The sequence below is a fragment of the Nakaseomyces bracarensis genome, assembly GCF_045282275.1.
Source record: "Nakaseomyces bracarensis strain CBM3 chromosome Unknown Scaff13_0, whole genome shotgun sequence".
Lineage (NCBI taxonomy): Eukaryota > Fungi > Ascomycota > Saccharomycetes > Saccharomycetales > Saccharomycetaceae > Nakaseomyces > Nakaseomyces bracarensis.
In genome coordinates, this window is record NW_027263959.1 from 798,624 (window position 1) to 823,330 (window position 24,707).

A 24,707-nucleotide genomic window follows, 5' to 3' on the forward strand; every position below is an offset into this window, starting at 1 on the left:
GGTTTGCTCTTTCGGTAATTTTACTACAGATGCGCATTGTGGGTAAAAAAAAAAACCAAGCCATGTTATTTTTAGAAGTCTTACAAAAGAGGAACAATACAAAGTCGTGGGACATCACTTTACCTAAACCGGAATAAACTTTAATTTTGCGTTCTCAGAGCATTTCTGTGGGCAGATCAAAGAAAAATATAGGTAAAAACGCGTTTTATGTAGATAATGAGTGCTGGGCTTTTGCTGTAAATTTGATCCAAGCAGTCTAAGTAAATTAAAAAAATCAACTATTATTAATTTTTGGTGCCCATCGCTATATATAGAATTTGGAAATTAGATTCTGATTTTGAAATTCATCTCTGTAAGGTTTATATATTGTTTAGATATAAAGTTTTTCAAACCTATTTCAGCAAATAGATTAGTCTTAAGTGAAAGCAAACTAAATAAACCAACCATATAATATAAAGACAACTCTATGAGTTATCACAATAACAACTACGGTTACGGAAGTAACGGGTACAATCAAAATCAGAATAACCAATATAATAATAGGAATCAGAGTCAAAACTATCATAACAATAATTATCAACAAGGTAATCAGATGTACAATGATAATAGACATCATCCATATATGACAGATGCTATAGAAGAAGAACCAGAAGAAGGATATGAAATGCAACATGTGGATGTTGCCGATGCCCATCATGCACAGAATCTAGAACAACGTCATGATAATAATCATCAGAATATTCCTGTTCCTGTTCCTGTTGATCACGGTTATGAAGGTGTAAGTACGATGACCTCTGACCCCATTTACTCTAGTTTTATCAACACTAACTCGAGAAATAGACCAGCTCCTCCGCAACAGTACTATAACAATGTGTTTGTGAATAACCATATGAGACATGAGAGCGATGGACAATCAGAGTTGGAGACTCCAACTACTATGGCTCCATCCATCAATGTCATTCAACATACACCTGAATTAATACATGGTAACACGAGTAACTCTATATTGGCCAGCTATTCTAGTACAAATAACCTTCACTATTTTAATGAGGATGACTACTACTATAATAATATAATTAGGACTGAAGATGACATAAATAACAGTGATAAAGGACCGCATCTTGGTCTTCCAGCCAACTCTGCCACTCATCTAGTTTCCGATGAACCAAGTATAATATCTAACTCCGAAGATACTAGACCAATACTGACTGCACCAGTGGATGAAAGTTATGGTCACCATAACATAAGTAACCAAGAACAGAATCAAAACAACTATCATGCATATGAATACAACTCTCCACAATACGATCAAAATCAATCACATCACCCATACTATAACAACACTGGGCAATTAGCCGGTGATGTTGAGAATACCTGGGTTGACCCTAACGGTGATGACTATCAGATTAATTCTTATTTGGGGAGAAATGGTGAGATGATAGATCCCTATGAAGTTGATGACAGCCAAGTGGGCTACCAGAGGTCAAATAATTTGTTGTCAGTAGATTATCCTAGAAATAAGAAAATAGAATCTTCTACCACTAACAAAGAAATAATGGATGAAGGTTACGGATATGGTGATGAAGATGAAGGTGACCTGAGTAGCGGCAGTATAATAAGTGGATACGAACATGGTGACTTGGCTGATGGAGATACGAATACAATCGACAAACTTCGATCAAGTAATACTTCCTATTCTTCGGTAGGTTCCAGAGACATGTTAATCAGTCAAGATGACGGTTCTAGAAGAAATATACCTAAAAGAGCTGGTACTCAGGTTAGGAAATTTAAGTTATGGAGAGGTAATTTTGTTTTTGATTCTCCTATAAGTAAAACACTATTAAACCAGTATCAAGGAACCATTGATAAAACCAATACCCTGTCCAATGAATTCAAGTTTATGAGATATCAGGCTGTTACTTGTGAACCAAATATGATGGCGCAAGAGAACTTTACTGTTAGACAGTTGAGATACTTGACCCCAAGGACTACAGAGTTATTGATCGTCATTACCATGTACAATGAAGATCACATTCTGTTAGGTAGGACTCTGAAAGGTGTTATGGATAACATTAAGCACATGGTTAAGAAAACAAGGTCAAGTACCTGGGGTCCTGATGCCTGGAAAAAGATTGTCGTCTGTATTGTATCTGATGGTAGAGCCAAAATTAATGAAAAATCACTGGCATTATTGAGTTCTCTTGGTTGTTATCAAGATGGTTTCGCAAAAGATGAGATTAATGATAAGAAGGTCGTGACTCACGTTTATGAACATACTACTATGATGAATGTTACAGATGTTACTGATGATCATGTCGAATTATCTTGTAATCAAAGTACAGTACCCATTCAAATGCTCTTCTGTCTAAAAGAACAAAATCAAAAGAAGATTAATTCGCATAGATGGGCTTTCGAAGGATTTGCTGAACTGCTACAACCTAATATTGTGACTTTATTAGACGCAGGTACTATGCCTGGTAAGGATTCTATATATGAATTGTGGAGGGAATTCAGAAACCCACATGTTGGTGGTGCATGTGGTGAAATCAGAACAGATTTAGGTAAAAAATTCTCCAATTTAATAAATCCATTAGTGGCATCTCAAAACTTTGAATATAAGATGTCTAATATTCTTGATAAAACTACAGAATCGAATTTTGGTTTTATAACCGTTCTTCCTGGTGCCTTTTCGGCTTATAGGCTGGAGGCTGTAAGAGGTTTGCCACTACAAAAGTATTTCTACGGTGAGAGTATGGAACATGAGGAAAAATTTCATTTCTTCTCCTCTAATATGTATCTTGCAGAAGATCGTATTCTATGTTTCGAGGTTGTTATGAAAAAGGATGCCAGTTGGATTTTGAAATACTGTCGAAGTTCATATGCTACTACAGATGTCCCTGAACGTGTTCCAGAATTTATACTACAAAGAAGACGTTGGTTGAATGGTTCTTTTTTTGCAAGTGTGTATTCATTTTTCCACTTCTACAGAATCTGGACTAGTGGTCATAATATATTCAGAAAAATGTTCCTAATGATAGAGTTTGTTTATCTTTTCTTTAATACGCTCTTATCGTGGTTTTCTTTGAGTTCTTATTTCTTGGTCTTCAGAATTCTAACTTTATCTATTGCATTGACATACAAGTCAGCGTTTGGCTGGCTTTCTGTTGTTTTTCTGTGGTTATATGGTGTATGTGTACTTTCGACTTTTATTCTATCGCTTGGTAATAAACCAAAGAGTACTGAATTATACTACGTTGTAACATTCATCTTTTTCGCTGTACTAATGATTTATATGATGTTTTGCAGTATTTATATGAGTGTTAAATCATTCCAAGATTTACTGAAAGAGGATCACATAACCTTCAGCGGCCTCATTACACAAGAGACCTTCAGAGATATGGTTATTTCCCTGGGTTCTACGGTATGTTTGTATTTATTGAGTTCTATTATCTATCTACAACCATGGCATATGTTTACTAGTTTTGCCCAGTATCTGTTGTTGAGTCCTTCATATGTTAATGTCTTAAACATCTACGCCTTCTGTAATGTTCATGATTTATCGTGGGGTACAAAGGGTACCGCCTCTAAGCCTCTAGGTAAAATTAACAGTAAAGAAGATGGTACTTTCAAGATGGAGATTCTTGTGTCCAGTTCTGAGATCCAAGCAAATTATGAAAAATATAAAAAGCTATTGAATGAAACCCCAACTGAAGAGGACTCCAAACCCACGCTAGATTACGAGGAGAAAAAGACTGGTTATTATGCTAATGTCCGTTCCTTAGTGATCATTGTTTGGGTGATGACCAACTTCGCTATTTGTGCCGTTGTGTTAGAGACAGGTGGTATAGGAGAATATCTAATAATGAAACAAGAGAATAAAAATCATACAGATATAGCTCCACCTAGACCACTACTTTCTAACAAGGCCTCGGTTTATTTTGCTGTCATATTATGGTTAGTTGCATTGTCAGCAGTAATTAGATTTTTCGGATGCTGTATTTACATGGTGTCTAGGTTCTTCAAAAGGTTGAGGCATTGGTAAGAAGCTCACAATTTAATATTTTTTTTTATCTAATCTAATCATATATAGTCATTCATATTAATTTTCACGTGATGCATATGAGTAATTTAATTTCCATTTCCATTTCTTGGTTTTTTTAGTTTTGTAGATCCTATTGTCTCTCTATGGTGTGGCATACAAGGGATGAAGCTAAGAAATAAGCGTAGAAAGATCGTGGCGCAGAATTAAAAAAAAAATATCTTGTGCAAGTAAGCTGTGTAAATTTTATCATTGTTATGCTTCATTACTGTGGTAATTTTCCTTCCTACTAAATATTTTTTTTTTCAGAAGGGGATTTGTGTTTAGGTTTTTGTATATAGTATTTTTTTAGTATTATATTGCGATGAGCCATTTTTTACAGCAATTAATATATAAAAACCAATTTATATGACTAAACTAATTTATATGACTGAACTAATAAAAGAAAGCATTTTTTATTTTAATTTGTTGGGTATATAATATTAATAAAGAGACAATATACAGGCTGATTTTTTGTTGCATAATATAATAAAAAAGAAAGAAGAATTTGATAAATACTTTAAACTTTAGTCATCATTATCATTGGGTCTTTTGAAACTCATTCATTTATTATCATATTAATTTACATCTTCAGGCATATCTTATATTATTATACCAGTCTTAGGAAAATTTTTTAACATACAGGATATTAATAATCAAGGAAACAAAAACTAAAAAGCATAATGTGCAGATTTCTCATATTTAAAGGAAAGGAACCTATTAGACTCTCGCATCTGCTAACAAGACCCGCACATTCTATCATTAACCAGTCCTTTGACAGTAGACTGCGGCTGGACAGGCGGAGACCCATCAATGGTGACGGTTTCGGTGTTGCATACTATCCACTAGACAAGGAGCTCGAGGAGGATGGCCCATGTTTGTTCAAGGCTATCACACCAGCCTGGAACAATCAGAACTTAGAGACACTGGCAGAGAAGACTAAATCGAGTTTGGTGTTTGCGCATGTGCGTGCTTCCACCTACGGTGTGCTGAGTGAGACGAACTGCCACCCCTTCACGTACCACAACTTATGTTTCATGCACAACGGCGGTATCTCTAACTTCAAACGCATCAAGCGCCGTCTCCTCAACCACATAGCGGACGAATACCTCAACTTCTTACAAGGGGGCACAGACTCTGAGTGTGCGTTTGCACTATTTCTGGACACCCTAGACAAGATGGGTCACGACCCTACAAAGCTGGACGGTAACTTCGGACACGAAGCTCTCCGGTCAGCCATGCTCCGCACTATAGAGTACATCAAGGACTGGACCAAAGACGTCATGGCACACGGCGGGCCAGAACTCGACCAGGAGCCGTCCCTGCTAAATTTCGCAGTCACGGACGGCTCTAGCGTAGTCGTCTCGCGGTATATCACATCCTCTACGGATGAGGCTGCGTCGCTACACTTCAGTTGTGGTTCGCGTTTCATCGAGACGTCTCCTGGGGAGTACCGGATGGAAAGACTGGACAGAAACCAGGACGTGATCATGGTCGCATCTGAGCCCCTGACATTCGAACGTGGGGACTGGACCGCGGTCCCCACCAACAGCATACTCACCATCCGCAAACAGACTATCTTACTACACCCTGTGATGGACGAGTACTACCAACAAGACCCCTTGTATCTCCGGAGCTCAAAACTCGCAGAGAGCAAGGGTCTCATGGGTACAGTTCCCCTTGCAAAAGCAGTGGAGAAAAACGTTCCTCCTTTGGAAAGAGAGGGAAGATCAAGACCGATCTCAGCTACCGCACACCTTGTATAGAAGTTATATAAAATAATCTATATAAGCTAGCAAACTTCTTTTATCTACTGCATAAATAGATTATAGTCACATATGTATATACTTTTGCTTTTAATCTCATCATAATTACTACTTTATTTAGCCGCTATTATTAAAAGATCAGTTTATATATATTGCTTTTTTTTTTTATTGTTGTTATTATTTGTTATTATTAACATCAAGATAAATGACGTCATATAAGATTACCACATCCTTCCAGGATTAAAGACGTAAGTCCATTTTAGGAATCGTAAACAATCCGAGGTAGAATAAATTTTTTTTTAGCCCGCACCGCAATCGACATGCCCGGAACCGTTTTGTTTTCACCTCCAACCTTTCTGTCGCTTCGTGTGTGTGTGTGTGTATTTTTATTATCTCTTCGGTTTAATTATCCCTCAAACACAGAATATCCCGTACAGTTCAATGTCTGTTTAAACGATCAGCGAGAGAGAAAAAAAAAACAGCGCAAATGCAGATTATTTAAGGAAAGATGTGCGGGGCGGTCTAGGGTGTCAGGCTTAAATATGTCAGTATACAATAAACACTAGTCGATGTGATGTTGGTTTTTAGCCGGGGGTTTCTCCGAGGTTTTGTGTGGATGTTAAGCAAAAAAAAGACAAAAAAAAATAGTAAACAACCCAACTGAAAAAAAAAAAAATTTTTTTTCAACTCGGTGAGGAAATAAACAAATAACAAACGCAAGAAAGAAAGGAAGAATAAAAAATATAAACGCACAGAAACCGTCGCAGTAACCGGTAGAAACCCAAAACAAAAATATTAAAAAAAACCAAGATTGTTAATAATGAAGGGCGACTATAAAAGGATTCGGTTCTGATATCAATTACTATAAAAAGTTTTGGAAAGATTTGCCCATTTAACTAATTAATAAAAGGAGAAGGAAGGAAAAAAAAAAAAAACTTTTTTTAATTAATTTTTTTTTTATTCCATCTTTCAATATAACTGAGGATTTTTAAACACTTGGAAATTTTTATATCATATTAATTGTTCACACCAGAAACAAGACAAAAATAATATATAAAAGAGATTATTGAAAAAAAATAAAAAAAAACAAGAATTCAAAACCACACTCCAGGTTTGTTTGTTTTTTTGATTGGAATAGTAATAAAGGGAAAGAAAAAAAATAAACATAATAAATGAAGTTTTCAACTGTTTCTCTAGTATCCTTGGCAGCCATGTCTAGTATGGCTGCTGCCAAGAATAAGCAGTACACTACCACTATTACGTACACTTCTGATGGTGCTACAAAGACTTATGTTTCTACACACAAGACCCACAAGTACGGTAAGTTCAACAACACTCACCACGAGGGTTCGAAGAAGCCAAAGTCTACTGGTACCCACAAGTACGGTAAGTTCAACAACACTCACCACGAGGGCTCCAAGAAGCCAAAGTCTACTGGTACCCACAAGTACGGTAAGTTCAACAACACTCACCACGAGGGCTCCAAGAAGCCAAAGTCTACTGGTACCCACAAGTACGGTAAGTTCAACAACACTCACCACGAGGGTTCGAAGAAGCCAAAGTCTACTGGTACCCACAAGTATGGTAAGTTCAACAACACCCATCACGAGGGCTCCAAGAAGCCAAAGTCTACTGGTACTCATAAGTACGGTAAGTTCAACAACACTCACCACGAAAAACCATCTGGTGAAGTTGAAATCAAGATTCCAAAGAACAATGGTGCTCCAAGCAACTTGAACTCTATGACTTTGTTCGGTTTGACCTCTGGTACCGCTATTGTTGCTGGTGCTTTGATGTTGCTATAATGCTAAAATAGTAGCAACTCCATTCTTTGAAAAAGAATACAAAAAAAAACTAATCTCTGATCTATGAAGTGATTCTGTTTCAATTATTTCCTCTTTTTTTTCATTATTTTTTTCCTCGAAAGACTATGATATCCCTAATAAATTTTTATGAAATAAGCTCAAAAAAGAAAGAGAAAAAAACATAAAAAAGGATGCTTCAATTTGATAATCTATCGTGTCTGTCGATATCAGGCGTGAATTTGAATTTAATTCAACTCATAATAACAATTTTTTTTCTCTACAAAGAATAAAAATACATTTTACACAAAGAAGATGATATGTTACTGTGCTTTAGAACTTCTCCCGTATAAAAAGAAAAAACATTTCTCTTCTTTACTTCCGCTAATAAGTAGAAAGATGTTGGTAACATACAAGTAAGAATGGATAAAAAGGATAACGGTTTATCTCCAAAAAAAATAAAATTCTTTTTTTTTTCGAAATTTTAGATTAATATGTGTGTTTTGTTGATCTATTTGCTTTACTATGATAGCAAAAAAGGAACCCACTACCACTTCACGGGTACCAAGTTGCTACATTGGTTTAGATTAAGAAAAAATTATAGAAGTGAACTGTTAACATTTTTTTCCCTCATTTGCTTCGTTTTTTATCCAACTATTATCTTACTTAATTTTTTTTTTTCACCCCTTCTTAATTGATTGGTGGTATTGAGATTACAACAAAAAAAACTTTAATTAATAAAACTGTGCATGTATATAGTAGTATTAAAACTACTCTAATATTTTTTTAACGACGTTCCTTTACCCAAATAATTTAACTTATTATGTTATTATTTTCTTTCTTTTAATTATATATATAATTTTCCAAATTCTAAACTATGTTCTCACAATTATAGTAGATACATTTTTTATCCACAAAATCATATGTGTGACATGGTAAATTACTTGGTGGATAGTCATCCAGCTATATTCCAAAATACCTATCCATTACTGATGCTGACCGAACATCACAATATTTGTGATATCATGTTTCACGTATAAGAACCTTGAAGAAAAGGACGAAAAAAAAAAATTTCAAGTTGAAGAGGAAGATGCGGATTTTGAGATGGAGGGATTACGAGAAAATAGAAAAAAAATTTGTTTTCTAGGAGTTTGGGTTTTATTACGTTTTTATTTTTTTTTTTTTTATCTGATAATAGGCTTTTATAAACATTGAATATCATTTTTATCTTTGCATTTAATAAGACCTTTACTACTAGGACTTGTTGTTGCAATTATTTCTGCATTTTGCGACGGAAGAAAAAAGTAATTCTGAATTTTGCGCTCTCTAAAATAACTAACAAAAGATAACTTGGGTGAGTTTTTTTGAAATACGTGACGGAAATATAATAATAAATTAGAAATATGGATCCAAGTATTAACGATAGTACCTCTAACAAATTTGTACCAGAGTACAGACGTACTAATTTCAAGAACAAGGGTAGATTTTCAGCCGATGAGTTGCGTCGTCGTAGGGATACCCAACAGGTAGAGTTGAGAAAGGCGAAGAGAGATGAAGTATTGGCCAAGAGAAGAAACTTCACTGTTCCAGCTGATGGAGCTGACTCAGAAGATGAAGATGACGACAACAGTACTGCTGACCAGCAGTTTTACGGTCAGTTGCAACAAGAACTTCCACAAATGGTCCAACAAATTAACTCTAACGATATGCAAGAGCAATTGGCAGCTACTGTCAAGTTTAGACAAATCTTGTCTAGAGAACACAACCCACCAATTGATATGGTTATTCAGTCCGGTGTTGTTCCTATCTTGGTGAACTTCATGAATGAAAACCAACCTGAAATGCTGCAACTTGAAGCTGCTTGGGCTCTAACCAATATTGCATCTGGTACATCCTCCCAAACCCAAGTTGTCGTTGACGCCGGTGCCGTTCCATTATTCATCCAGTTATTATACACGGGATCTGTTGAGTTGCAGGAACAGGCTATTTGGGCCTTGGGTAATGTCGCTGGTGACTCTACCAGTTACAGAGACTATGTTTTGCAATGTAATGCAATGGATCCTATATTGAGTCTATTCAACTCTGAGAAGGTTACTCTTATTAGAACTGCCACATGGACTTTGTCTAACCTGTGTAGAGGTAAGAAACCACAACCAGATTGGACTGTTGTATCTAAGGCATTGCCAACTCTATCGAAACTAATATACTCTTTGGACAATGAAACTCTAATTGATGCTTGTTGGGCTATTTCGTATTTGTCTGATGGCCCTGCTGAAGCTATTCAAGCTGTTATTGATGCAAGAATTCCAAAAAGATTGGTTGAGTTGCTATCTCATCAGTCTACCCTAGTTCAAACTCCTGCATTGAGAGCAGTTGGTAACATTGTCACTGGTAATGATTTGCACACACAAGTCGTTATCAATGCAGGTGTTTTGCCAGCATTAAGAAACTTGCTCTCCTCTCCAAAAGAATCTATCAGAAAGGAGGCTTGTTGGACGATATCTAATATTACAGCTGGTAACACAGAACAGATTCAAGCTGTTGTTGATGCTAACTTAATCCCTCCTCTGATCAAGCTACTAGAAACTGCTGACTATAAAATCAAGAAAGAAGCCTGTTGGGCCATTTCGAATGCTTCCTCAGGCGGTCTACAAAGACCGGATATTATCAGATACATGGTTGCCCAAGGCTGTATAAAACCATTATGTGATCTGTTGGAAATTGCTGATAACAGAATCATTGAAGTTACTCTAGATGCCCTTGAAAACATTTTGAAGATGGGTGAAACTGATAAAGAAGCTCGTGGTTTAGTTATTAACGAAAATGCTGATCTCATCGAAAAAGCTGGTGGTATGGAAAAGATTTTCAACTGCCAACAGAATGAAAATGATAGAATCTATGAAAAGGCTTACAAGATTATAGAAACTTACTTCGGAGAAGAGGATGACACTGTTGATGATAGTTTAGCTCCGCAAAATGCTGGTAACACCTTCGGTTTCGGTTCTAATGTTAATCAACAATTCAATTTCAACTAGACAAATTAATGTAAATTTAAGAAAGAAAACAAGATACGAATTTACGAACCAAAGAGGTCAATGGTATTTATTTTAAATGTAAGATACTACAAATAAAAAAAGAACTAAAATTTGTCCTATAAATATAAATTGTAATTCTCCTATATGCTCTTATTGTAATATCTCTATTCCTCTTTACAAACACATTTTGTTTCTTTTCTATCTTTTCTCATTATTATTTAACTTACTATCATTTTTTTCACTTTGCACTATACACTTTATGTTATTATATAAAATCCCTTTTATTCGTACATTTCCACTCATTTTCTCTCAGACAAATCATTAAATGTTGAAAGACTACTTATACAACTTCACATTTATATGCATATACTAGTATTTATAATATAGCTTTTTTGTATGAATACATGATTTTTATAAAAGCATTCATTGAACAATTTTTATTTCTTTGCAGTCTTACATATTTTTATTCGGCATCGCTAAAATAAACAAAATTTTGATATCAACAAATCAATCAGTTTAAATAGTTTGAGCTCTAATTCCAAAAAAAAAAAGATGCATTGAGTAGTATTTGTTACAAAGTCCCATTGAAGAAATCATAGTTTAATCAAAGACAGTAATACTGACTATTTTCTCAAAGTAAGAGGTATAAACGAATTGAAATCAATAGGAAAGTCACGAGAGAATATTAAAAATTGAGGTGGAAACTAAACGATTTGAAACTTTCCATCCATGAGTTACTGCTAATTAATAAACATTTAAGACAAGGTTTGATTTTTATTTACTTAGCATTGTTTCTTCTTAATTAATTGAGTATCAAAATAATAGCATTCAGGTAACTTTTTTATGCTGACGAAGAACTACTTAATTTGGTAATGGCAGATAATGATATAGGTTTAAGACGTAGAAATAAAGCTAATGTATTAGGAGCCAAAGAAATTGATATACCTGTTGGAACTGATTTATATAAAGAGCATTTGAAGCAATACGGGACTAGAATTGAACCAATTAATTTAGATACGCCATTTAACATCGCACAGTTCAATGGAGATTCCCCCACAACACAGAAGAGTCTGAACAAATCATATGTTAAGGAGGAGCCATTACAAAATGATATAGTTGTATCGCCAAATGATATTGTAGAAGGAATCGATGATGCAGATGATGACCAATTAGAATTCCCGGTAATCAAGGAAGATCTTCAATTGCTAAAATCTAAAGAAAGGGTCTTTTCTAATGGTGTAGCTGATCAAACCGACAAAACTGCTTGGAAAAGGCGGAGGCGGTCATCAATTAAATTTGCATTGGGTGCTCCGCTACCTCTCCCATATTTAACCAATAATGAGACCGATAGTGTTTCAAATCAGAATCATTATAAAAATACTAAGGATATAGAAAAGGAAAAAATATTAGATGAAAAATGGAATAATATTGTTAATAACAACCGTAAATTGGTAAAGGAGAGGATAGATGAGATACGAAACCTAGAAAAACAGTTGAAAGAGGGTGATGTTAAGAAGGAGCTTGTAGAGAGCCGAAGGGGTAGTGTTAATTTGACTCAGACTGAAATTGGTGGAAACAATTTTGAGTCTAGTCATCGTAGCTATAAAATTAATGATGATTCTATTATAATTGGAACACCAGAACCCGAACATAAAGAAGAGGGCACTTTGGATAATATTCAACATATAGTAATGGAAAACAGCAAGAAACTAGATATTGTTCTTGATACAATCACTGGTTATGATAAAGGGAACAGAAACAACTACTTGGACGAGGACGTGCGACCGCTTAGATTCGGCTTGTCAAATATAAACGTTGAGGACATCTTTTGGATAGGGTGTATTATTGTATTATTAATTTGTAACTTATATGTGTATTATTATTTGTAATTATTTGATTTACGTAAGAAGTACGAACGCCTAATATGATCAGCTATGAACTCATGACTATCTACAATTTTCTTGCTATCTATCAATTTCTCTCAATACCGGATTTGCTACCAAAATATTAAAAACTGATCCGAGGGAAAAAGTGCTTTCGAAACTATACTACTTTTCAATATCTGTAAATCCAATGATGTTGAAGTGAGACACATGTACAATAACTATTACTACTTGAAATGCTGGAGAAATATCCAACAATTATTTGCTCCACACTGAATACATTCGATTGTCACTCTCCGTTCCGGATATGGCAAACAGAAATTGATCAGGTCGTTAGCCTGAGGAAGCAGCTAAATTACGATCTCCCAAATTTACAGCAGTCTAGATATCAGGAAGACCTCAAGGAAGCTGAGAAGCTTACTATTTGCCAAGATATATATTGGTCGCATGATTCGACTTCTTTTGTTACTGTCCACAGCGATTACGGGATAAGACAATACCTGAGGCCCGATGACAGTAATTCTATTGGTCAATTGACACCATATAGCAGAATTTTTGCAGCAAGTTCAATCATCTCATGCTCGGTTCACCAAAACTACTCTATGTATGAAAGTAATCCCGATCCTACTTCACATTGTATTTTGATTGGCTCACGAACTGTACCCATAAAACTGGTTGATCTTGAATCACATGACCAATTAAAAACATTGGTATCATATAATATCACAAATGAGGAGAATGAGAAATTTGAAGTCCCCTTTTCTCTGCAGTTCCTGGAAGGGCCCCAATTCTTAGCGGGTTCTACACGAAATAAAGTGTCGCTGTACGATATGTCACGGAGGGATCCCATAATCAAGTACAGCTATAACCGCAAAGGTAAATGTGGTTCTACGTCATATAAATCAATTATATCGTGTTTTGACAAGGGTTCGAAAGTGATCATCTGTGGCTCTTACAAGAATCAGTTATTTAGAGTTGATACACGGTCTAAATCGATGGAGATGGTATATCGAAGTGGACGGAATGGAAATGGAAATGGTTACTACCAGTTGATAAACACCAACAACGACAATTATCTCTACAGTTTCAAGCGAAACTCAAACAAAGTGGACATAATCGATCTCCGAAAACCGACAGCCTTGTTAAACCAGTTCACTTTACCTTACACATCGGACAAAAGGCTTAAAGCTACATATAACGGATCCGAGCTCGCCATAGGCACCCCAAACGGAACCATTATCTCCTGGGAGACCAGTACCGTGGAATCTGGAGGTATCACCAGAGAAAACAAGACGGAACAGTGCACACCAGATACCACATATACATCAATACCATCGACTGTTATCAACGTCGTCTCCAGCTCTCCAGACAAAGAGGTCTATACAATATCTTACTCCCCATCAACCGAATCCAACTATAAAAGTGGACTAGCCCTTCTAGAAGTATGATATGTAGATATAATTTTAAAAGCTTAAAAGATACATGTATTGGTGTGGCTGTAAGAAGCAGCAGTACAAAATTTACAACAATTGAAAAAAAAAAGAAAAGAGAAGTATGGACCCTATAAACAAACCCTAGAGTATAAACAAACCCTATTACATATCTATAGGGTTTATCGTTTTGTGTTTTTGAGGGGAGGGCATCGCGACTTCGACAGAAAAAAAAAGAAAGAGAGAAAGAGATTGTGGATCAAAAAAACAAGAAGCATGGAAAATTTTCTTTAGCTTCGAGGAATTTATCGAAGGAAAAAAAAAAAAAGCAACAAACAAAAAAAAGAAAGCAGGGATTAATGAAAAAAGGCTTTCTTCGAAAGACGAAAAATTTTTTGTAGGCTCTTTGTCTATGTGTTCTTAAATATTGCTAAAAGGCATAACAGTAATGAAAAAAAAAAAACTATACTTGACCAAACACAATACCAGAAACTATCAAATACTATTACTATAGATCCATTTGAAGGAAAAGAAAATTAAAAATACAAATAAAATAAAGTAAAAAAAAAATAAAATTATATACAGAAAAAACTGATTTTTTTATTAGAAGTTGGATCAAAATACTACCAACTCAATATCTAACAACTAAGACAGAAAAAAGCTTGAAGTGATTTTTTTATATCATTAAAGAGGAATTAAAATAATAAAAACGATTTAAAATAAGAAATAATTGTTAATAAAAGGTTCAATGACTACACAGGAGAATATTAAACCGTTGGTTGATAGGATATTGAATAACCCCGTACAGTTTAGAAGAGCTAATGTTAAGATGCAAAATGCATCGGATGGTGATAAGTCTTCGTATATTGTGATCGGTAAGCACAATCACATCAATAACAATCATAATAGAGATGACGAGCCCGGTGAGGAGCAGGACGAGAATGTTCATGCTGAGGTCAAGAAGCGTAAGATCCCTAGCTCTGTGGCCGAAGCATTAAATTGGTACACTAAGGCAGCTCTTGGTGAGGCTCAAAAGAAGAAGAGGAAAGGAAGTGATGAGAGCATTGAAAATGAGAAACCTGTTGTGATGGAGAATGAAGCTCATCCAGCTAGTGATTCTTCCGATTCAGATGTTTTCCATGAAGCTAGTGAGTATGTCGAAGATATAACAACAATTACTGAACCTACGACACAACGTAGTGATCTTTTAGGCGAAGACTTGGGTGAGGATATTGGCGAAGATTTAGGGGAAGAGATTAAACTAGATAATGATCCTAAGGACGAGGTAAATACGAAGGTTGCTGCTGACACACCTGCTGTTTCTGTAGAAAGTGGTCATGTTGAGGAAGGAAATTCGACTAGTAATATTGAAACAGATACAGATAAAAATCCAGATAAAGTTAAGACAGGAGCTGAAAAGCAGAAAAGATTCCCAAAGGGATCTATAGCCAAAGAGCTTCTACAACTTCAAAGAGATAATCAAGATTATGAACGTGAGCAAGCAATGATAAGGGAGATAAGAAAAGCTAGAGAGGAAGAGAGGTTATTAGCAGAGAAAGAAGGGAAAAAATCCGAAAACAGAAAGAAGAGAAAGGCTGATGATGCAGAAGTTGAACTAGCAGAAAAGGATAATGGTGATGAGAAGGTGTTGAAGCCAGGCAAAATGGAAATCGATGAAGCTCAGGAAAATAATTTGGAAACGAAGAGCAATAACGTAAAGAAAGAAAGTGAGAAAGTTGATGGGGAAAAAACTGGTAATGAGGTACACCTATCAGCAAAATCAGTGACACCACCTGCTATGATAGTTGATATATCGGACTTTTACCAGCTTGATGAAGATTTTAACGATAGAGGGTGTATAGAAAACTCCCGGATAAGGAAGAACTGGGGAGCCAAATATGCTACTAAAAGACCTAAAGGTTTGCTGAATCATGGTGTTACTTGTTATACAAATGCTGCAGTACAAGCATTGTTGCACATTCCTGCAGTGCAGCACTACTTAAATGATATATCTCGTGGAAAATATCCTGATATCACATCGAATACGATTTCATATATTTTAGCAGACACAAGTAAGAGAATTTGGGGTCTCGATGGAAAAAAGAGCTCCTATATTAATCCTAGGAAACTAATTACAAGACTGGATGATATCAACTGTATGATGAGTGAGTGGCAGCAAGAGGATTCGCATGAGTACTTCATGTCGTTAATGTCTCGTTTACAAGAAGACTCGGTACCCAAGGGTCATAAGATGACAGAATCTATCATATATGATATATTTGGTGGTTTACTAAAGCAAACAGTTACATGTAATTCATGTGGAGAAATCTCTACAACAGAGCAACCATTTTATGATCTCTCATTGCATTTAAAGGGTAAAAAAATGGACGATGAAAGCAATAAAGAATCGTCGGGAAATTCTGATACTAATGAATCCAAATCAACAAGATACTCAATTGAAAAGTCAATAAAAGACTTTTTTAATGCAGAGTTAATTAGAGTCGATAAAGAGAAAAAGGGTTATGTTTGTGAAAAATGTTACAAAACCACAAATGCTCTCAAGCGGAATACTATATTAAGAGCTCCTGAAACATTGTTAGTACATCTGAAAAAATTCAGATTTAATGGAACATCGTCTTCTAAAATGAAACAAGCTGTTTCCTACCCAATGTTCCTAGACCTGACAGAATACTGTGAGTATACCGGAAAAATGCTACCTGTTAAGTATCAATTACTGAGTGTTGTAGTTCATGAGGGTAGATCACTTTCTTCTGGTCATTACATTGCCCATTGCAGGCAACCAGATGGTAGCTGGGAAACATATGACGACGAGTATATCAATAAGATAACAGAACGTGACGTTTTAAAGGAGAGAAATGCATATTATGTCTTATATACTAGGTTGACTCCAAAATCTATCAAATTGGTAGATGAGAATGATGCGATAGCTTCAGCTAGCAACAAGGCTAAGCCTGATCATAATAATAATCACTCGAACAGCGGTAATAATAGCAAAAAGAGAAATTCTAATAGTAAGAAACATTCCAAAAAATCAAAGAGAAGAAAGTTCAACTGGTAAGGAGGTAGATCGGCTCTTTAATTCTTCTTTTTATCAATTCTTGTTATAAAATAAGCGGGCTTTCCAAATCCTATTCATACCGAATAACTAATTAACTCCTTTATTTATTTATTTTTGGTTTATTTTATAGAATTTTAATGCATTTATCATAACATACATAATTTTTATGAATATTTTTGATTATTTATATTAGGCAATAAAGCTCAAGGATTTTGTTTTATATGAGAACAGATATGTTCAGTTGTTACATTAAGTATATATACAAATTGTTAATGTTATTCTTTTCTTTCTCTTGCATTTTAAACTGTATATTTTCAGTTCATTGAGTATTAGCCACAGGTTTATATTAATGCTCTTATGTTTTAGGAATAATAATGATTATTTACAAGTCCCATTAGTTAAGCATTTATCAAGGTACAACGTTAATACCCATGCTCTTGGCAACCGCTATTATAGATTTAACAATACCTTGCATATCGAGCATCGCATGTCTCCCATCGGTTTTTTTTATCTTGGCAATTTCATAGATATGTTTCAATGAAAGATCTCCTATGGTTTTATCTTTCTGCGTTATATTCGGTTGCCCATGACCTTTCTCTGCACCTAATGCCTTCAGAAGGAGGAATCCTGTAGGAGGAGACTTCATTTCAAAAGTAAATGATCTATCAGGTCTAATAGTAATGAGTACTGGAACCGGAACTCCTGGTTGATAGTTCGCAGTACGTGCATTGAATTCCTTACAGAAGTCAATAGCCTTAATACCTTTGGACCCCAATGCTGGACCGACGGGAGGTGAAGGTGCTGCTTGACCAGCACCGACTATAAGTTTGACTAACACGTTCTTTGCAGCTTGGGACATGTTTTACTAGTGTTCGTCTATTTTTGTTCTTTTTATAGTGACATAATACAGAATTTAGCGTTAGTTAATATACTATAACGAAGAAGCCTATTTCATTCATTCGATTTTATCCCAGCACGTCCATCCGCGACAATACATCCGGGTAACTTCGGGAATTTTTACAGATAGCAATATTAAAGGTCGTTTATAAGATATTAATACAGTTGGCAAATTAGAGAATAAACTAGTTAGATAAATAAGAAGTCTTATTTTATTTCATTTTCCAAGTGACTTACGTTTAACATAAAAAAAAGTAAAAAGAAATGCCCCACGGCCCTTGCATAAATATACAATCTCATATACACATCATAATGATGGTTCTTCTATCATATAGTCTCTAGAACGTAATTGTATTTTTAAAGATAAGTGGCTGTTTCACTCATCGTCAGAATAAGTTGCGAAGGTCAACGGGCGGTATTTTTGGGAATATATATAAATAAGTTGTAGTAGTTTATTGTTGTTGGTTTTTTTGTTTTTACCTAAAAACAATTTGCAATTGAATTCATAATTTAATAATAGAAACGCCTATTTAGTTTTGCTTTCCTTTGCTTTTTGATTTTTCTTCTTTTTCTCTAAACCAGCAATATGAGCTTCACTTTGGTCTACCTGGGTATGTGTATGGTCCGTACCACTAATACATTTAAACGTCAGCCTATCAGGTTCCATATGGCACATATCAATACTCTTAATCCATTCATCCTCAAGTACTTCTTCGATAGTACTCCTACATGCAGGTGCCAAGTCTACCATTCTACTGATAATATGTTGTGATTCTTCAGGTAAGGCATGTAATAATCTTTGTGGTCCTATATTGTTATTTTCGGGGTCTACAGTATTAGCACTAGTATCATTTGGTTGTGATGTATCCATATCTCTTACAGAACTATCGTATGATGGAGGTTCAGGAGTACGAGTGACCAGTGCACTAAGGGAGTCACAGTTTCTTCCAGAACAGAATAGTTTGAACGAGTTATCTCTCAATTTCGGTATTTTCCAAGGGAACTTCTTCAAGATCATACAAGCAAAAATAATGGCTGATGACCAAATATCAACTGGTCGGGGATCATATTTGGTGAAAATGCAAACTTCTGGGGCTAAGTATGGATCACTGCCAACAATACCACTTGCTTCTACCAAAGTCTTAGAAAATGGATAAGAGAATACAACAGCGGCACCAAAGTCAATTAATTTTACTATACCTTGCGAGTTTATAACACAATTATCAAGTTTTAAATCTCTATGAGCTAAACCTATGCTATGCAAATACTGAATACCACACAGAATCTGTTTAAAACAGCAGCAGATTTCCTCGTAAGACATTTTATTGCTCATGACAATAGCAAACAGGTCGTAATCACAATATTCCATAACTTGGAAAATTCTATTATCTTCATATACAATCTCAATAGTTTCGATGATATTTGGGTGACCTAGGGTTGTACCAATGCAATATTCCGATGTTATTTTCTTGATATAATCTCTCTTTGTTTCGTTGTCGTACTTTGATCTAAACTCTTTGACCGCAAACGTCTGGTTATCGGCAATTCTCTTTACAAGTTTAACAGAACCCCCAGCACCTGCACCAAGATCTTCTCCGGTTTTACTATACCTTTTCGAGAATGGGACGGAAACTTCGTAGTTATGCGAGTATATAACATCTCCATTAGTGCTGGTTACAGAATTCTGCCTGTGGAGGTTATCGTTATTAACACTATGTGAATTCTGTGTGTTATTGACCCCTAGGACGGTATCACCAGTGATAAACGTCCCCGATACAGGAGAATCAGACAGCATAGAAACAGATGTAACACTTCCGCTAGAGCTCTTCTTGAAGAACCTCTTGAAGTCAGCCATTGAAGAATGATGTGATCTTGGTATACTTTGACTCGGTTGATTCTCCTGCAACGACGATGGAGAACCGAAATAAGACTCTTGGTAAGACGATCTAGACGGGTGTCTCGAAGCCGAGTAGATACTACTCTGCCTGGCCCTAGTCGGTTTCGGTATTTGCTTAGCCACTGTATCTGGAACATCCTTCATCGAAGAGTTTGTAATGTTAGAGTTACCGGGTGAAGTGTTATTGTGTTGAACGTTCGATGACGAGTTTTTTGTAAAGAAGAGATTCCCGAGCTGCGATGACAACGAACTAGATCTCGACACACTGTTCTCATGAGTCGCCTTCTGCAACTTATCCTTAGATATTACAAACCGAGGCTCTACAGCCTCAACCTTCGGCGAAGTAATGACATTAGAATCAATCGCCGACATATTCTGTGGCATACCCCCACCATACTGGTCAATCCACGAAGAGGAAAGCGAAGACCCTGCACTACCCCCATGGTTAGAATCCTTATTAGAGTTCGGAACAGCATACGGAATGCTGGTCGAAAGAGACGGCAATTGTCTCGAAGACGACGTATGCAGCTTAGACCCACTATTCCTCAACGAAGAACTGAAAGCCCCACTCTTCTCAGGAAGCGGCACCCGCTCCTTCATCTGCACACTACTACCGTACATAGTCGCCGTATGCGCAAAATTGGTACTCATCAAACTAGACCCCAGCATAGACCTGTCCAACCTATTATCCCCATCTCCATTGTACTCCTCCCGAATCGTAGGCTCCTTGTGTAAGTCCCCTTTCTCCTGCAACAACCTGGTCAGAGAAGACATAGATAAGTTATTAGTTCCCTACTTTTTTTTTTATTTAGGTTTTAACTCCGTAGTTGATCGTTAGCACTATTTAAATCTTTAGATACCATATTAAAAGTAGTCATAAGCAAAGAAACCCCTTCTAGAGCTTTGTGCTATTTATTTTCTTTTATTTGATTTTTTTTTTTTGGTTGGTTCCTTTGCACCGTCTCCGGCTTTCACAAAAAAAAATTGAAAAAATCAGTCATCGATAACGTTCTTATCTTTTTCATTTTGAAAATGACGTCATTTTCAAAAAAGTGTGATTTTGGGATGGAAGATCACGTGAAGGTTATAACCATACTTATATCATATTATACTTATAGTATACTTATATCATATTATATTATACTTATATCATATTATATTATACTATGGCTTAGCGTATTTAATGTACATATGGAGAAGGGGGGGGAGGAACTTAGTTCATGGAGGAGAGGAGTTGTTCGTGTTCTTTGAACAAGGACTCGTGGAGCTCGCGGAGTTCCTTGTATGCCTTCTTGATGTCCTGTAGTTCTTGTTCTTGTCCGTGTCCTTGGCCTTCATCTGAGCTAGTATTGACTACCTTGACTTGGGTAGTTGTTTCTGTTGTGGCAAAGACTGCTTCTTGTGAGCGCAGTTGGTCCATGTAACTATCGAAGTCAGCTAATGGTAATACTGCGTTGATTGGGCGTGAGAGTTCTGGGGTCTCTGGGTTCTGGAACCACAATTCGTGTTTCTGTGATTTGTCAAACATGATCCTTTGTAGTACTGGGAGCTTCTGTGTGTTCTTGTTCTGTACACTGGTCTGTTCCAAGATATTATCCTGTGCGGACCTGTTCACTATGTTCGTAATGATGTTGGTGATAGGGTCCTCCTCGGTATCGGCTGTGGTCAAAGGTTGTAAAGTCCTCAATATCTGCTTAGAGGCTACCTCTAGCACTGATATACGTCCGAATTGGTTACCGACAAGCAGGATCGTACCATCGAATGTTATCTCCAATTTCGTTACCGCTGTCTGTAATAGCTTGGTTGATACCAATTGGCCCATAGAGAATAACTTCTTGGTCTCTAGGTTTCCTGCGACATTGTTCTCAACGATAGAGTAGATCTTGTTTTTGTTACTACTGGATGCCTGTACAAGGTTGACTATGCTATGCGTATTTTCAATGTGGTAGTACAACGACAAGTTGTAAACACCTTGTGCGGTACCTGCGTATAGAGATCTGTCTGCTGGATCCAGCGCCAAAGAGGTGATTGGAGCTGGGAAGGTGAATGTTGCAAGAAGCTTTGGCTGGTAGAGACTCTTGTTCTCGTTATTGAGTTTTTTCCTCGCATCACCTTTCAGGAATGCAACATCGTAACATCTGATGGTGGAGTCCTCTGAACCTGTAAACAGTTTGACTCCTGAGGTGCTGAAGTTCTCGCCATGTGCCATAGACACCGCTATATCAGTGACAGAAAGAGTATGATCGTGTAATATACACACTGGTTTAGGCTCTGCGGATGAGTTCGATACAAAATCTGACGTCTGCCAGATAATAACTCTAGAATCCTTACCGGAGGTCACGAAGTATTTACCATCCATAATCGATTTGATCCTCGTGATGGCCTGGTAATGCGCCATCTGCTTCACATTTAGCAAAGCTCCTGAATTCAACTCCCAGCAGTATAGTTTACCAGACTCCGTGGATGCCAACAACAGGTATGGCAGATCAAATGCAGACTTCTCCACAAACTCACGGCATTCGTTATACTGGTTCTGAATGACTTCCAAACAATTCACAGCTTCTGGCAACGGCAGTCTTTGCTCCACAGTCTCTCTCTTATGCGAACCTTCTATATTGTAGACATTGATCAGAGCCTTATTACTCTGAGCGATGAAAAGATACTTCTTGCCGACTTTAACAGCACTGTTCGTCCTACTTGCACATTGTCTTAAAACAGCCTGTTCCCCAGAATAAAGACTGGTAACAAGTGCACTCTGTCTCGTTGTAAAGATAACCGACTCGTCCATTGTATATTCTCTTTAAAGTTGGTTTATACTACTGCTCAGTTGAATGGACAAATACAATATTAAAAAGTACTGCTGCTATATAAAAAGAATTGCTTATAGTATTAAACCTTTTTAATTATGGGTACAGCTCATCGCATCGCAAATTTTCAAATTACCAAAAGAAAATTTGTTAGTTTCACAGAAAGTGCCGTAGTTAGCGTGGGGCAAGGTTTTTCATGGGCAAATTTGGCTAAAAGAGCCTAATTACTGTATTTTTAGGATATTGACTTAATAATATTATTCAATGTTTGCTAGTTTAAAGGACTGTAAAAGTCTACAGAAGAAAGACAAAGGATGCCTTTGAATATAATTGGTACTGCATTGGTCGAAGGAACGGACAATATACCGTACTTTGCGCAGATAAAGCGTGCTGCCCCGTATGTGCTTGCTGGTGCGGCGTTGAAGTACTGGTCGCGTGGGCCATCTAACAATTGGGAGCGGAAGTTGCATGGTAAAGTGTATATTGTCACTGGTGCTACTAGTCAAGGTATGGGTACCGCTGCCGCGTTAGAGTTGGCGCGTCTTGGGGCTCAGCTGATTGTGTTGTGTCGTGAAGTTGATGAATGGACCACAGACTGGATTGAGGACATGAGGGAGCGTACTGGTAACGAATTGATATATGCTGAACAATGTGATTTAAGTGATTTGTACCAAGTCCGTAAGTTTGCTACTAGCTGGCTGGATAATCAGCCTCCAAGGAGACTTGATGGTGTTATCGCTTTATCTGGTAACATGGAACCGTGGGGGATACCAAAAGTGTCTTTACCTAAGAGGAGAGTATCTAACGATGGGTTAGAGATACAAATGGCCACCAATTTTGTTGGTCTATTCCATCTTCTGGACATCCTACAGCCTAGTTTCAAGGCACAACCACCTGATAGGGACGTTAGAATCATTGTTTCTACATGTTGGTTACAATCTCTAGGTTCCATCAACCTAGATGACCCATTATGGGAAGACGTGAAGTATACAAGCGCTCTAAAATTTTTCTCAAGTAGTAAGCTCCAGCTAGGACTGTGTTTGGCTGAGTTGCAAAGAAAGATTATACAGGATGTTGAGTCAGAGAAGAAGGTAGAAAAATCTGGTAAGAATATCACATTTGCCTTAGTTCAACCAGGTACTATGAGATCAAATAGTTTACGTCGAGTTCTAAGTAATGGATCAATTTTCTTGCTTATTGTTTGGTATTGTATTATCCTTTATCCGCTGTTATGGCTATTCACGAAGAGTGGGAACAGAGGGGCGCAATCCGTTCTTTATGCAGTAATGACGCCAGAGTTAGAAGAAGTTAACTTGAAAGATACTGAGATTAAATATATATCGGATTGTTCAGTTGTCAAGTTCGCTCGTAAAGAATTTGCTGATAAGGAACTGCAGCAGAAGTTGTATCAGAAGACAAAAGATACGATATTTGCCCTAGAAAAGAAATCAGCAGTTAAAAGAAATGCACAGGAGAAGAAACAAGAGTCAGAGAAGAAATCGACATCTCAAAAGAAAACTAATACCAAGAAGAAGAGTAAGAAGGCTTGAAAGTACTTCTAGTTTAGTTTATTTTAGCGTTAAGAAAATATATTATTTGCTCTATAAGTAAAAGTATATAATGTTATAAAGTTCTTTTTTTTTTTGGTTTTTGTAATAGCTCAACTGAATATATTAAATGATTAGAATTCTGTTATTATATTTCCAGTAACTTGCGCAGAAAAGTAGTGATTTGCAGATTGATATCAGCAAATTATTTTGTTACTCTTTTGGAACAGTAGTCGTATAGAAAACAAATAAAAAAAGAAGAGTAAAAGTTAGGATTGAATTAAAAAAAACCAATGCAATGATTAAAGTGATTAGAAATTAATGTGTAATAGTAATGGGATGAAAAAAGGATAATCCAACAAAAACAGAGATAATTTGTTGCCAACATATTGGTTCATATTTATCTCATTGTAAAAAAGAAGTGAATTCATAATTGTGAAAAAAATTATTTTAAGTTAGTATGATAATAACGGGAATGAAATGAAA

The 24,707-nt window shown here is 36.3% G+C and overlaps 11 protein-coding genes across 11 annotated transcripts; 8 read left to right on the forward strand and 3 right to left on the reverse strand.

Moving 5' to 3' along the window:
* Positions 1-466: 466 nt before the first annotated feature.
* Positions 467-4,042, forward strand: CHS1 (chitin synthase CHS1; the record flags this gene model as incomplete). Its single annotated transcript, XM_071054547.1, has 1 exon — positions 467-4,042. The coding sequence occupies one exon, from the start codon at positions 467-469 to the stop codon at positions 4,040-4,042; it is 3,576 nt and encodes a 1,191-aa protein (XP_070909240.1).
* A 719-nt stretch (positions 4,043-4,761) lies between these two features.
* Positions 4,762-5,844, forward strand: DUG3 (glutamine amidotransferase subunit DUG3; the record flags this gene model as incomplete). Its single annotated transcript, XM_071054548.1, has 1 exon — positions 4,762-5,844. The coding sequence occupies one exon, from the start codon at positions 4,762-4,764 to the stop codon at positions 5,842-5,844; it is 1,083 nt and encodes a 360-aa protein (XP_070909241.1).
* A 1,172-nt stretch (positions 5,845-7,016) lies between these two features.
* On the forward strand, positions 7,017-7,649 carry RNJ42_04385 (uncharacterized protein; the record flags this gene model as incomplete). Its single annotated transcript, XM_071054549.1, has 1 exon — positions 7,017-7,649. One exon carries the CDS (start codon positions 7,017-7,019, stop codon positions 7,647-7,649), a length of 633 nt encoding a protein of 210 aa, XP_070909242.1.
* Positions 7,650-9,049: 1,400 nt separating this feature from the next.
* On the forward strand, positions 9,050-10,681 carry SRP1 (karyopherin alpha; the record flags this gene model as incomplete). The annotated part of the gene is made up of 1 exon (XM_071054550.1): positions 9,050-10,681. The coding sequence occupies one exon, from the start codon at positions 9,050-9,052 to the stop codon at positions 10,679-10,681; it is 1,632 nt and encodes a 543-aa protein (XP_070909243.1).
* Positions 10,682-11,553: 872 nt separating this feature from the next.
* KAR1 (Kar1p) lies at positions 11,554-12,570 on the forward strand (the record flags this gene model as incomplete). The annotated part of the gene is made up of 1 exon (XM_071054551.1): positions 11,554-12,570. The coding sequence occupies one exon, from the start codon at positions 11,554-11,556 to the stop codon at positions 12,568-12,570; it is 1,017 nt and encodes a 338-aa protein (XP_070909244.1).
* A 230-nt stretch (positions 12,571-12,800) lies between these two features.
* Positions 12,801-14,012, forward strand: SWT21 (Swt21p; the record flags this gene model as incomplete). The annotated part of the gene is made up of 1 exon (XM_071054552.1): positions 12,801-14,012. One exon carries the CDS (start codon positions 12,801-12,803, stop codon positions 14,010-14,012), a length of 1,212 nt encoding a protein of 403 aa, XP_070909245.1.
* A 730-nt stretch (positions 14,013-14,742) lies between these two features.
* On the forward strand, positions 14,743-17,073 carry UBP10 (ubiquitin-specific protease UBP10; the record flags this gene model as incomplete). The annotated part of the gene is made up of 1 exon (XM_071054553.1): positions 14,743-17,073. One exon carries the CDS (start codon positions 14,743-14,745, stop codon positions 17,071-17,073), a length of 2,331 nt encoding a protein of 776 aa, XP_070909246.1.
* Positions 17,074-17,482: 409 nt separating this feature from the next.
* MRPL19 (mitochondrial 54S ribosomal protein uL11m) lies at positions 17,483-17,932 on the reverse strand (the record flags this gene model as incomplete). The annotated part of the gene is made up of 1 exon (XM_071054554.1): positions 17,483-17,932. One exon carries the CDS (start codon positions 17,930-17,932, stop codon positions 17,483-17,485), a length of 450 nt encoding a protein of 149 aa, XP_070909247.1.
* Positions 17,933-18,496: 564 nt separating this feature from the next.
* On the reverse strand, positions 18,497-20,641 carry NPR1 (serine/threonine protein kinase NPR1; the record flags this gene model as incomplete). The annotated part of the gene is made up of 1 exon (XM_071054555.1): positions 18,497-20,641. The coding sequence occupies one exon, from the start codon at positions 20,639-20,641 to the stop codon at positions 18,497-18,499; it is 2,145 nt and encodes a 714-aa protein (XP_070909248.1).
* A 439-nt stretch (positions 20,642-21,080) lies between these two features.
* IPI3 (chromatin-binding/pre-rRNA-processing protein IPI3) lies at positions 21,081-22,655 on the reverse strand (the record flags this gene model as incomplete). Its single annotated transcript, XM_071054556.1, has 1 exon — positions 21,081-22,655. One exon carries the CDS (start codon positions 22,653-22,655, stop codon positions 21,081-21,083), a length of 1,575 nt encoding a protein of 524 aa, XP_070909249.1.
* Positions 22,656-22,988: 333 nt separating this feature from the next.
* PBR1 (putative oxidoreductase) lies at positions 22,989-24,224 on the forward strand (the record flags this gene model as incomplete). Its single annotated transcript, XM_071054557.1, has 1 exon — positions 22,989-24,224. The coding sequence occupies one exon, from the start codon at positions 22,989-22,991 to the stop codon at positions 24,222-24,224; it is 1,236 nt and encodes a 411-aa protein (XP_070909250.1).
* Positions 24,225-24,707: the final 483 nt, after the last annotated feature.